The sequence below is a fragment of the Sinocyclocheilus grahami genome, unplaced genomic scaffold, assembly GCF_001515645.1.
Source record: "Sinocyclocheilus grahami isolate Dianchi unplaced genomic scaffold, SAMN03320097.WGS_v1.1 scaffold457.1, whole genome shotgun sequence".
In the NCBI taxonomy this organism is placed as follows: Eukaryota; Metazoa; Chordata; class Actinopteri; order Cypriniformes; family Cyprinidae; genus Sinocyclocheilus; species Sinocyclocheilus grahami.
Genome location: NW_015505636.1, coordinates 1027700 through 1041384, shown reverse-complemented (window position 1 = coordinate 1041384; position 13685 = coordinate 1027700). Strand labels below are relative to the sequence as shown.

Sequence of the window (13685 nt, the reverse complement as noted above, 5' to 3'; positions counted from 1 at the left end):
AAAAACAGTTAAAAAGGGACGTTGTTTATTGATTCTTAAGGTTCCATAAAGACTTGAGTTCATTGACATCATATGGACATTTATAATTGTATTTACAGTTCATACAGTGTGTTTTGGAAATGTTTGAGATTTAAGTTAATTGATTTTCTTTCTCTTTTTTGTGTGTGTTTGTGGTTACCTGATCAATTCAGTGCCACTGTAAAATGTTGAGCTGTCTCAAAAGGAAGCGGCTTTGACGTAACCTGTAAGAAAAACGCTTAATTATTTCATAATTAGAAGGGAAAAAACATACAAATTGAGAATATCCAGTTAACGATTAAGTGTGTAGAACAACACAAATGTAATTCTGGTGAAAGAAGACAAAAGCTGGTGTTTTAGGAGGGAAAATTCCTCAGAAAATTCAATAGTTGAAATACATTTTGTATTATCTGAGAGCAATTAACCTTCTTTCTTTTTGTTCTCAATATTCTGTTTTTGAACTATTCAAGATTTTGATATCGCTATTCATTTTTGTTTAGTGGCTTTATTTTAGTACATTGTATTATTATTTTTTTCCCTCAACGTATATGCATATATAAATCCCATTTTTCTAAGTTCTAAGTGTGTTTTCTGCCTCCTGCGTAACCTAAATCTTCTGAGGGCCCTGTGAGGTAAACTTATTACTGTGTCACACAAGTGTTACACGTTGTCCCGGCCGGAGCGACGAGACAAAAACATTAAAACCCATTATAAACGAGGCATTTGTTGCATCCAGTGGGGAAATAATTACGAATTATAATGACTTATACTGTCTTTTTACGCGTTGCATTGCATCGTGCCGTGTAAACATAAAACCAAGTCTGCATTTGTGATCGGAGAAATGACAAACTACAAACGCTACTCTACACTGCTCAAAACTCGCGTTTGAATCATCAGTGGCAAATCCTTTAAATATAAAAAACGTACTTGCAGTCTGTGAGTCAGAACAGCCGGCATTGTAGTCTACTCTCCCAGGATCAGCAAACAGTCCCCCATAAAATGTGCTGCACACATCTGAATATTTGGGTTGAACAGTTCTGGAACAGTGTTGTAAATACAACTTAACCACTGATTTCTAGTCGTGTCCTCTTTTGGAAGGCCAAACAAATTAGTTTCGCTTTCACAACGAAACACAGCATCACACACGGCGGGTTAGAGTGAGCAGAGGCTGGAGGATTAGAGTGAGCAGAGGCCGGTTTGAGTGAACGGCGGCGGGTGGGCTTGCGGCAACCACATGTGACAACCCCGGGCTGGACTCCGCTCATATTTTCTTGACCTGGTAAGGACTCTAGCCGCTGCATTTTGGACTATCTGTAGCTTGTTTATTGAAGATGCAGGACAACCAGCTAGCAGTGCATTACAATAGTCCAGTCTAGAGGTCATGAATGCATGAACTAGCTTTTCTGCATCAGAAACAGGTATCATGTTTCGTAACTTGGCAATGTTTCTAAGATGGAAGAATGCTGTTTTTGTAACATGGGAAATATGATTTTCAAAAGACAAGCTGCTATCTAATATAACGCCCAGATTTTTGACTGTAGAGGAAGTAACCGTACATCCGTCTAGTTGCAAATTGTTATCCACGAGATTCGTTGTACTGTCTTTTGGTCCACTAAGTAATATCTCTGTCTTATCTGAATTTAATAGGAGAAAATTATTGGTCATCCAATCTTTTACATTTTTAACACACTCTGTTAGCTTAGATAATTTAGAAGTTTCATCTGGTCTTGTTGAGATATATAGTTGAGTATCATCGGCATAACAGTGGAAACTAATCCCGTATTTTCTAATAATATTACCAAGGGGCAACATGTATATCGAAAATAGCAGAGGACCTAGGACAGATCCTTGTGGCACTCCATATTTTACTGGTGATATTTGAGATGACTCCCCATTTAAATGAACAAGGTGGTAGCGATCGGACAGGTAGGATCTAAACCATCTTAAAGCCTGCCCTTGAATACCTGTATAGTTTTGTAATCGATCTATGAGTATGTCATGATCTATAGTATCGAATGCAGCACTAAGATCAAGTAAAACTAGCAATGAGACACAGCCTTGGTCTGACGTAATTTCAATTTTACAATTTACAAGTCATTTGTAATTTTAACAAGTGCTTTCACAACGAAACACACAGCACCTTCACGACATGGCGGCGCCGACAATACTACAGCGAGAATAAAAGTTGTACCTTCTTTCTTTGCGTGAACATTTGGGTGGCGTTATGCAAATCTTCCCACATGGTGACATAGACATGTGGGGGGGTGTTAGAACGAGCCGTTTTAGGTAGGCGTCGCTGACTCTTAACTTTTATAAAAAAAATATCTCTTTGGATTTGAGACTTTAGTCTTTGCAACTTTACAGATCTTCTTTATGCACCAAGAGCTTGAAAAACTCCAAAGAGAAAGGAAAAATTGAAATCGCATCATATGACCCCTTAGGTAATGTAAGTTCATTGTTCATAAAACCAACATAAAACCAACCAACAAAACAAAAGTTTTAATGAATTGAAATTTATGATAAAGTGTTGTCATTATTTATATATATATATGTATATATATATATATATATATATTAGTGATCATTACTCCAGTCTTCACTGTCATACAATCCTTCAGAAATCATTTCAACATGATTTGGCGCTCAAGAAACATTACTTATTATCATTAATATTGAAAACAGCTGTAATGCTTAATATATTTGAGGAAACCATGAAATGTTTTTTTCCAGGATTCCTTAAATATAAAGTGCAAAAGAACAGCATTTATTTAAACATGAAAGCATGTATAATGTTACAAAAAGTTTCTATCACTTTTAATCAGTTTAATGCATCCTTGCTGAATAATGTCTTTAAAAATAATAACAATGAATTATCTAACATTTGTTTTGGAAAGTAGTGTATATATGTGTAGCATGATGCAAATATTGTTTCAACATTAATGATAAAGTCTGAGTGTCAGCCAAACAAAAATTTGAATGGAATAAAATTAAAACAAAAACATATAAAAAGTTGAATCCTCATTAAAAAGGTTAATTCTTTCATAAAAGAACTGGATTGCGGTTGTGGCCAGCTTGTTGGCATGGTCAGCAACTGGTAGGCAGCAGGTCAAGCAGGTTGCCCCCATAGGGACAGTTCCAGCCGCTCGTGTCTGAGACTTGAGCTGTGCTTGTCTGATCCGTGCAGCTCAGTCTCCAACAGACGTGAGCGAGACACACAGGCCTGGCATTACCACCGCTCACACGCTAATCCTGCCCAGACCAAACAGCTTACCCTGTCCAGGGGGGAACATGCTCGTGAAAGCAGGTGTTAATTAGAGCCAGCTCAGTGCGGCGGTGCTGCTGGTGTATGCATGTCTGGGCTTTAGCTTGTGAAGAATGGGTGGGCTCATGTGCTGTGACATCACACCCATACCGTCCCAGTGAGGGAGTGCAAACCGACAGGACTTTCATTGTTCGGTGGGAACGGGATCCATGTGTTAGAAATCCTCCTCCCACGTGCCGCAGACACAGACTCGGACTGAAACCCAACTCCGGGCCCAGGAGCACCATGCTGATGAAAGACAGTGTTAAGGCTCCAGAAATCCCAGCCTGTCACGCTACAGCTCAGCCATCGCCACCCCCAGCCCCCCGCCCATGGCCTTATGGGAGATGGAGTCTGAGTGGGGGGGTGGTTAGAAGAGGGGAAAATAGGGGAGTGTGTTGAGCAGATGAAGTATATAATTCACATTCTTTAATACTTCAAAAAGAATAAAATCTCCAACTCGAGCTAGCTCTTGAAAGCAGAAGAGGAAAGCTTTTTGAACAAGATAGCAAATAACAGTTCAGTCAGACATATAACGCCTATATTTAAAATCTGTATATTAATGCACCTGCAAAGTCAGTTCTTGTATTTTGTTTTAGTAAATTGTTTTAGTATGATTTTTCAATTTAGGAACATTTTCTTATTGATTCTGAAGAAAGAAAATCAACAGATTTGGAGAAATTTAGCATTACATCACTTGCTCACCAGTGGATCATCTGCAGTGAATGGGTGCCGTCAGAATGAGAGTCCAAACAGCTGATACAAGCGTTGCAATAATCCACAAGACTCAAGTGCTTCAATTAAATATTTGTGATTTTGATGTTTTCCTCAATAAGTCAAATAAATAAGTTACTTCTGAATGGCCTACAATGGCGAAAGAAGCTTTTTTGGAATGGTGTACTTACATCATCTTACCAGCAGGGGTTAGTTGGACCATGCTAACAGCCCAAACCTTGACCTCTTGGTCTGAATTGCATGTGCTTAAAGCTCCTGTGGCTTTATTTTTAAATGGAGCTCTTGCATGAAGCTTACTTCCCCTACCCAAAGTGTTCCCATGGTTTTAGCGAGCTGAGTGATGTTGAGTGAGCCGACCCTGAACAAGGTCCTCCAGTGCCCATTTACACAGACACACATGCTCACATCAGACCCTACACAATCAAGCAGTGCAAGCATTTATCCAAACAAGGGTTTATCCAGTCGCATTAAAACGATTGATCTTCCAAAAGATTTTGGATTCCATCAAGTTTTCTCTTTCCAGTAGAATTAGCTAACTGATGAATTTAGAGAGGACTATCTATCTATCTATCTATCTATCTATCTATCTATCTAGTCTTGAAACTGTTTTCTAGGTGCTGCACTTGCTGTTTTGCAGAACGTGCATCTGTAAATATCTGGAATTTCTTTTGATTCCAAGAATAATGTTCTTAGTACCTAAAAGGAGCCACTGAAGTCTTTGTCATTCATCAATAAAGTGATAAACAGACATTTAAATATGTCTAATCTCTTAGATAGATTCCAATAATAAGACAAAAACATAATACTTAATAATGCATAATATAATACAAATATTTGACATTGAATAAGGAAATATAATAAAATAACAATGAATAATATTAATATTTATATATATATATAATTTTAATATTTTTTTATATCGATTTGACCTGAATGGGTTTGTGAATTCAGAAGCACCAGATGTAAAATAAAATAGCAGTGATTTTAAGGAGGAATCTGGGGAATGTTGAAACACATGTATACTATGTCTCTTAATCTATCAGCCTCTCAAAATATGTACCAGTTGATCCCTCATCTTTTACTGCAGACGATAAAAAAATGAGGTAATAACTTTTATTGATCATATGTCTGTGCTATAGTAAGAGGGTCTATTGTTCAGTGTAGCAGATCCTGATGGTTGTGGTTCACTGAGTCGGGGATCTCACAGGGGCAGCACCTTCAGCTGCCAGGATCAATAGTATTGGGTATTAAACTGCCGTGGCAGATACCAGATCAGATGAAACTATCAGACAAGACTTCTTTTGTTTGGTAAGGGCTGTCTGGCATCTGATACACCTCTGAGAGAGAGACAGGAGGAGGTAGAATGAAACAGCGCAGCTGATGGATAGCTACTGTGGTTCTCCACTATGGGCTGCCATGTGTGCATGGTTATTTGTTACTGAAGGATCGTCAAATTAAATTAGAATAGATTTAAATAAATCATTGAAATAATTTTTTTTTTAATATTTTTATTATTTTCTCAACATAGCTTTTTGTATGTAACCTGTAAAAAAAAAAAAACTTTTTTTTTAGTAATTTTATTGCAGAGCTTACTTAGACTAAGATAGTAGATGGCACTCAGAAATGTTCCGCTTTTAACATAATGGTTTCCCGATTTAACACTTTCTACATATGGGTCAAGCAGTGATTTTCATGTTCCATTTTAGATTATTCATGGGGCGCTGTGGCCAGGTCCTGTCCTGTTTCTTTGTGAGGTGCAGTAAATGGTCAGTCCATACTACTAACAAACAACAAAATAGATTATTTTTAGTAGATTCAAATAAAATCTCCTCTCTACATTGGGTTATAAGAGCTGTCAAAGGAACATGGCAGGAAGTCCTGCATAATTTAAAACTGCACTGCATGTCTCTGGCCCATCTTGAATGATTGTGCAATGAAACTCTGAGATTTACTTCTCCTGAGGGGATCACTAATCATTACAGGGACTTTTGGGGGGCATGGATCTTCGCTGACCACATCCTCTAAATAGAAGCTGTTTCAAAAGATTCTCACACACACATATGCACATGTACACACACCTGAACAGGCAAGACACATGCATTTTTCTTCTACTTTTTCCTAGTGGAAGTACTGTCTTGAGAGGATGTGCGGAAGCTATCACACATTTCCTCTGTTTCTTCCTCCCCTCCTTCCCAGCAGTTTCTTCCTGAGACAAGGGAGCAAATATCAGACAGTTCTGTAAAGACATAAACTAGAGTAAAATTTGCAGGTTCTCTTAGGACAATAGTGTAGAGATGGCTGTCAGAGAAAAACTGCAGACTAGTTTTATTATGTTACTTCATGGCTCAGTGGTTTGATCCTGTGAGTCTCTGTACTGATATGTGATAAAAGCTCATAATAGTAAAGACTGATTCTGGTAACTGATCATTACTGGCTGTAAGAGCTAATTGATTGATTGATTGATTCATTCATTCATTTATTCATTCCTTCGTTCGTTCATTCCTTCGTTCGTTCATTCGTTCAATTGACATCCTTTTAGTCCTAAATATCTTAGTACATACAAGGAAATTTGAATAATTTTTTATTCTTAACAACACTGAGAAAAAAAAGGGAAAATATCTCAGTAATTAACTAGTAAATTTGCAAACAATAACAAAAAACAACAACAAGTAAGACATTAAATTAAACAATTTTTTTTAAGTAGAATAAATGAAATAGTATTTTCTTGTAAAACATATTCCAATAATCTTTGTTTTAATTACAACTTTGAAAAACATTTTTACATTAAACCTCATTAGGTATGATGACTGATCGACTGAATAGCAATAAATAAATACAAAAAGATCAGTACAAAAATAATATAATCCAAGTGAATAAAAATAACTATACTTACTATGGAAAAATGTATTGGTGTCATTAAATGGTTTCTGAGGTATAATGGCTCTAACAGCATAAACAAACAAAAAATACGATTTGTGTATGAAAGAAATAATTAATAAAAATGATTAAAATAAAAGTACCTACTATGGAAGAATTTATTAATGTCACGAAAGGCATTTTTATTGTTACAATGTGTCTAATATATGTGATAGCACAAATAAATAACTGAAAAAAGAAAAGGAATATTCAAATTATTAAAAATAAAAATAAGTCTTATGGAAGAATTTATTAATTTCATAATTTCATACTGGACAAAAATAGATTGATTCTAGTACTGACTTTTATTTTGTAAACCAGAAGTAAATAATATTGTGTAATTTTCATCTAGCCTACTCAGAAGTAAGAAAGTATTTGTTTAATGTTATTTGGTTTTGGTCTTGTAATGCTTAAAATGCTAAAGACTCGCTCTGAAAATTACTTGAATATGCTTTTCCCATTAAAAAAAGTTACCAGTAAAAAAGTGCAGTTATCAAAAATGTAGTTTGGCAAGGCTTATGGTTCAAGGGTCATGAAGCTTTGATGTCAGAGTGAAATGTTGCCTCTGTAAACAATAACACCATACAGATGGACCACAGCAACTGAAGCAAGGCCTGCGAGCCACGCTTTAATTCTGTAGCCGGCTCATAGATCTGACCTGCACACCTCCGGCTATCCATCACACCACCACCCACCCCACAAAACACCAAACAACACCAGCTTCTTTATGTGTTTCTACCATATTTATTGTATCTGAGCAATATGAAATGCAGTTGCATTGCAGACTGAATCTCTTGTTGCATAGCCAAACTAATATATTTGTTTGTCTTGTTGTTTTGCTGGCCACAAAAAGGTCAAATTGAAAAAGCTTACAGTCAAGAGCTACTTTAAAATGTCTCTTACTGAAATGTACATTCGTCATCGAGAGCTCAGCCACAGAATGATGAAACTGCCCTACTTTGTCTTCTGGTTTCTTTAGGTAACTGTCAGTCTGAGATCTGAGCTGTGAGCGTTCATCCTGTTCAGTAGACCAGACTTCTCTACCATCTGTCTTTCTTTCTCTCGTTTCCTCTCTCCGTTTTACCCCAAGAGAATTCTCGTCTAAATGAAGTCACTGGGCAAACGAGTGCTAGTACTCAAGATCACGTTACTTAACATGCTATATTTTGGGGGCCAAAATTAAACAAACCGGTACGGTTCTGTTTAAATAGTGTGTATGCGAATGTGTCTTAAAGGACAAATCCCCTACTGTGTTTATTTTAGTAAACGTCACAGGTGTAAATGGACCAATGTAGTGTGCTTTTATTAGGGGCTCTAATATCATAATTAAATTTATACGCATGGCTTATTTTCATAGTCATTACTAAAAAATCAATAATAGTGCATGTAATGGTGGAAAGCAAGTCGAGGCGGCACAAGGGTAGCAGCACTGAGGGTCTTAACCCTATCATGGGTGTGTTTGGAACAATTCCTGCACTGGTCCACCTCACAGGCCACTCACCTCTCCTGTCTTTGTTTGGCCTGCCGGCCAGCCAGAGTATAGGCCCACCATTGTGAGTCCCTGGACCCTGGATGCTTTACCACTGTTTTCTTTGGGAAGCAGGAAATTGGATGACTGGCTACCTGCTACAACAACATCCTGTACTTGAGAAGTCATCTTTTCACTCCTACCCACCTATTATTCTCCTCAGCACTACACCAGCGGTCACTCTCCAGACTTCTGGTGCGAATCGCCCCCACGTGGGCTGGTCTAAGTTCTGGTTGAAATCAATTTTCGGGCCCATCCAGATGCTTCCTTCAAAACTTTGCGGCCAAGAGCGGAGTTGATCCCAAGCATTGCACTTTCACCAGAGCTTTGAGAGCTTTCTGGAAGATTATTATTATACTTAAAGGCATAGTTCACCCAAAAATGAAAATTCTGTTTTATTCACTCTCCCTCATGTCATTCCAAACTTGTATGACTTGAATTCTTCTTTCTTCTGTGTGAAGAACAACTTTTGTCCATACAATTAAAGTCATTTATTTTATAAGTGAAAACAGCTGAAACATTCTTCAAATGATCTTCTTTTGTCTTTTGAGAATAAAAAAAGTAATGGTGGTGTGTAAATACTGCAGAAAGTACATTTTTGGGGGGAACTATCCCTTTAATGATAATGAAACAACCCATCTTGGATCATAAATCTATTTCAAATGTATTCATGTCACGCAAACCTCATCGTTTTAAATCTCATCGAATTGATTGCTGTTGATATTTATGTTCCGTTTATGAAATTTATGCATGTGTTTGGTGTAATGCTGCCTCCACGCCAGTGGGTGTCAGTATAAAATTGTCTATAATACAATTCAAATGAGACCGGAAGAAAAAATAATCACTATTAGTTTTTCTGTTTTCAAATTATTTATTTTTTTCTCATTTTTATGCAACATCTGTGTTTTATTAATTTCATATAAAAACGTACAAAAAAAAGGGGAAAAAATCCATCAAGGGAAACGGTTTATTCTAAGAGCAACCTGACAACACAATTTAGGGAAAAAATAAAGACGTGATATCGATGCTTTGGTGGTTTGGCGTGATCCTGAGATTATCTAGTCATTCTGTGGAGCTTCACAGGTGTTTCTGATCAGGGTTCAGGCACCATCACCACAGTGTGAAAGACCTACATCATGCCGTCACGGCTGGAGGTCAAAGCTATTAAACCAGGGCATGAACAGTTAATGTAAATTGTTTTTACACGTGAGTAATTGGGTTTTTATAGGCCTCTGATTTCACTCGATCTGTTTATGAATGAAAGTGAAACATGTGGACTGAAAGTGGATGGTGCTTCCAAGCCGTTGAAGCTCTGTTGATAATTAGTCATCTGAACGAAAAGAGCAACAGGAAGCACAGACGCTTTTGTCCATGAAGCAGTGTAAAGTGATACGTGGAAGGACTAGTGAAAAATTGGACAGCAGGGTGAGTTGGGTGACTGTAAATATGAGAAAATGTCTAGAACGGAGCTTTACTCGGAGCTGGGTGACGCAGCGGAGTCCATCTCATCTGCTTCAAGGTCGTGAGGAGATGCAGGCTGTCCTCCTTTCACTCTCTTCCACTTCATCCGTCTGTTTTGAAACCACACTTTCACCTGTGAATAAAAATGATGATGCATTAAAACTGTCTGGAAATGATGTTGAGAATAAACGCATACTCTCTTGAGTGATTAAATGTATTTATCTTCAAGAAATTTTCCCTGATCCCAGAAAAGCGTCTCAGTTTCCACAGAAAGGCTGAGAGATGAAATTAATGCACCAGATGTGCCACAAACACTGAGGTTCACTTTTCCTCCTCTCAGAATAGTGTGAAATCGGAAATATGGAGAGCGTTCATTACAAAAATGATGTAGATATGGATATCATTAGCCAGAAACTGTAGGACTCATCAAAACCTACATTTATTTAGATATGAAAATGGTGAATATGAACTTTTAGCACAAAACCTGACATTTTGATTCAGAGAACACTATTGAGGTGCTGTAAAGGTAATTTTAATAATAATAATAAACCTTCTATGAATCAATTGCAGTCATATGACACTTCTGATACTGGACACAAGATGCTGGCTTCATTTTTGAACATCTTTTCTTTTGGAAGTCCAGTATATTAGACATGAAGAGATTCATAACACATATATCCACTTATTCATATACAGTCCATGACAACAAAATCTGATTCTTTTGTTGACATTTCCATTTTAGATCTTTTACATCTTTCATTTGAATCAAAATATTTTAGAAAATCAGATCTGTGTTGAGAAAGTGTGACAGACAGATGATTTGAAAACAGTAGCAAAAACTTTAAAGCTGGACTTTACCTAAGAGCCTCCAACAATAGAAGGAAACAACTGCAGAATAATATGCACAAAATAATGTGTTATAGGTCATCATTCATGTGCATGCTTGCTGTGAGGAGTTTTATAGAATATCTGGAGTAAAATCTATTACTTCCTTAGTTCAACCGAAAATGAAAATTCTGTCATCGTTCACCCTCTTTTTATATATATTTTATTATTCGGCGAAACAAAAAAAAAGGAAAAGTGTTTTTTGCCCATACAATGAAAGTCAGTGGGTTCGAGTGTTGTTTTGGACCCCACTGACTTTCATTACATAGACAAAAACAGTTGTGATAATTGATCTTTTTTGTTTGACACAGAAGAAAGAAAGTCATCCAAGTTTAAAATGATGAGAATGTGAGTAAATGATCACAGAATTTTTGTTTTTGGATAAAGACAGACCACTGTCGCTATAACCACAGGGACGGTGTGTTTGTCAACACAAACAACCCTTACACTGAATTTTGTGCACAACTGATGCTAAGTTAAATATTTTACATAAAGCGCTACAATTTCTGAGCAGGCAACAAATGAGAAAGTTCACATGATTCGGAGTGAATCACTCCAGCCATTGCCTCATATCTCATTCACTCTTGCCTAAATGACTCACCTGTGATTTCTCTTTTCCGTTTGGAGCTTTTTTTCTCTGTGTCAACCGCTTGCACACTTTGAGGAGAGTATTCTCCCTCAAGACATGCTGTGACTGCTCCAGGCAGCCTGTCTCCCCCTGCACTGTCCAATTCAGCTCCCACCGTTTCTGCCGCCCGCTGGCACGGCTCCTGCCCTCTGCCTCTGGGTTCACAAGGAGAGAACTGCCACTCAGTCCGCTGGTATCCGCCGTGAGCCTCCGGATACAGTCTGTCCTCACGAGGGTAAGCATGCGGCGCCGGCACCAAGGAGAAGTCTGTGTAGGCCAGGAAATCGTGCTTCTGGTGCAGGGCGAATGGGGCCTGCTGGTAGGGCTGCAGCCCGGCTCCGGACCCTCCTGAATGGGGGCTCCTGACACATCCCCACAGAGCGCTGCCCGTGTGAGGGCTCCGCATGCAACTGCTGGCTGGCTGATCCATGCTGAAGAGCACACAGCACAGAGTAGGTGTCCTCAGAGATGCAGCTTTTTGGGTCTGGTGTAAGTCAACGTGGGAAATATCCACTTCAGCATATGCACATCAATGCCTCAAAGTCCACCTTTGCAAATCAATAAGCAGATCTTTGAAAGCAGACCGCCTTTCCGTTAGTCTGGTGTAAAACATCAGCTCACACACTCTCTCATTCAGCTTTCAGCCAGACCCACTACATCCACTCTCAGCTCTACACGCTCTTTTCACAGTTCTGAGACATTCCTGACAAGCGATCCCTCCTCCTTTTTAAACACTTAGGTGGGAAAGAGTAGCACGTTTATGGAGTGTAACGTGAGCTTGCAGAGGAGGAGTCCTGCGGTCCACATGTTGGTACCCCCCAACCCAGCCCTGCCTCATATACTATTAATCATGGGGGATTTTATATGCACATCTAATGGGATTTCCAGGTGCTGGCTTTTAAAGGAACATTGTCTGTAAAATATAAAATGAACACCCACATAGGAAAGTTGACCGGATCCTTTTTAGCTTCTTTTATCCCCAAAACCCCCATTTTCACTCTTCTACATTTTTGTGCAATTCACGGTTTTGGTGGGAATTTGTACCCCACTCAGTATGGACTGTGCTCCATCCTTGTGCTCTGTAGTCTGCGTTAAGGACATGTGTATTGGCTGTGGACACAGCCAGGGGTTTCTCACACACTGCTGGTGAAAAGGCCTAACTTAAGCAGTGCTTTCTTCCACACCTCTCGCGCGCACAAGCTCTAGAACAACAAACACATAAACATGCTGCCATTAACACCAAATTAGTAAACTCATTAGCATCTTAATTATCTGAATAATTTGAAATTGCATAAAACATGGCTGAATAAATATTCTGAATGAAAAATGTGTAAACAGAACTACATGTTAATATTTTAATAAATGATGATCATGTTCAAAAGTGTGAGTAATGTTTTTGGAAAAAGTCACCAAGGCTATTTTCATTTGATCAAAAATACAGTAAAACATTAATATGTAAAATATTATTAGATATTCTATTCTATTATTATAGTTTTATATTTTAATATGATGTATTTTATTCCTGTGGATTCAGGAGGCCATGCTCCAGTCTTCAGTTTCACATGATCATTTAGAAATCATTCTAATGAGCTGATTTAGTTATCAAGAAACCTTTTTTTTTTGGAAACTATAGTACATTTTTTAGGATTCTTTGATGGATTTAAAGTTAAAAGGAACAGCATGTACTTTACACATTATACACATTGTACACATTATAGATGTATTTGCTGTTTTTTTTATCAATTTAACGTGTCCTCGCTGAGTAATATTAATAATTTCTTTAAAAATAATTGTACTGACCCCTTTTTGAACAGTAATGTATATAAACCAATAATTATATATTATATTATATTATATTATATTATATTATATTATATTATATTATATTATCACATAAATGCTATCAGTGTAAACATAACTTACACTTTAAATATAGCAATACTCATTTGGGAGTTCATTTTTAAATTCAAGTTTCGGTTTGGAAAAATATTGTTGTCAGTAATACAGATTTTTAACAATGGTATCCTTGGTTTCATATAAATGGAAACTGATAAAGAAGTCCCTGCTCTCCATATTTCACATTGTTTGCAATCATGCAAGCAGTGTATCTTCCAAATGTGAAGTCATTTCTCCTGTATCCTAGCCATGTGTTTGTTCTGGCAAGTACTCTACTGAGCAGATTTCACTTGACATTTCAATGTGGTTGAGGTTGG

General features: G+C 37.6%; 1 protein-coding gene across 1 annotated transcript; it reads right to left on the bottom strand.

Moving 5' to 3' along the window:
- Positions 1 to 6595: 6595 nt before the first annotated feature.
- On the bottom strand, positions 6596 to 12155 carry LOC107552744 (homeobox protein MOX-1). The gene is made up of 2 exons (XM_016234715.1): positions 11446 to 12155; positions 6596 to 6603 (listed from the first exon to the last, which is right to left on the bottom strand). Exons 1-2 carry the CDS (start codon positions 11900 to 11902, stop codon positions 6596 to 6598), a joined length of 465 nt encoding a protein of 154 aa, XP_016090201.1. The 5' UTR covers positions 11903 to 12155.
- Positions 12156 to 13685: the final 1530 nt, after the last annotated feature.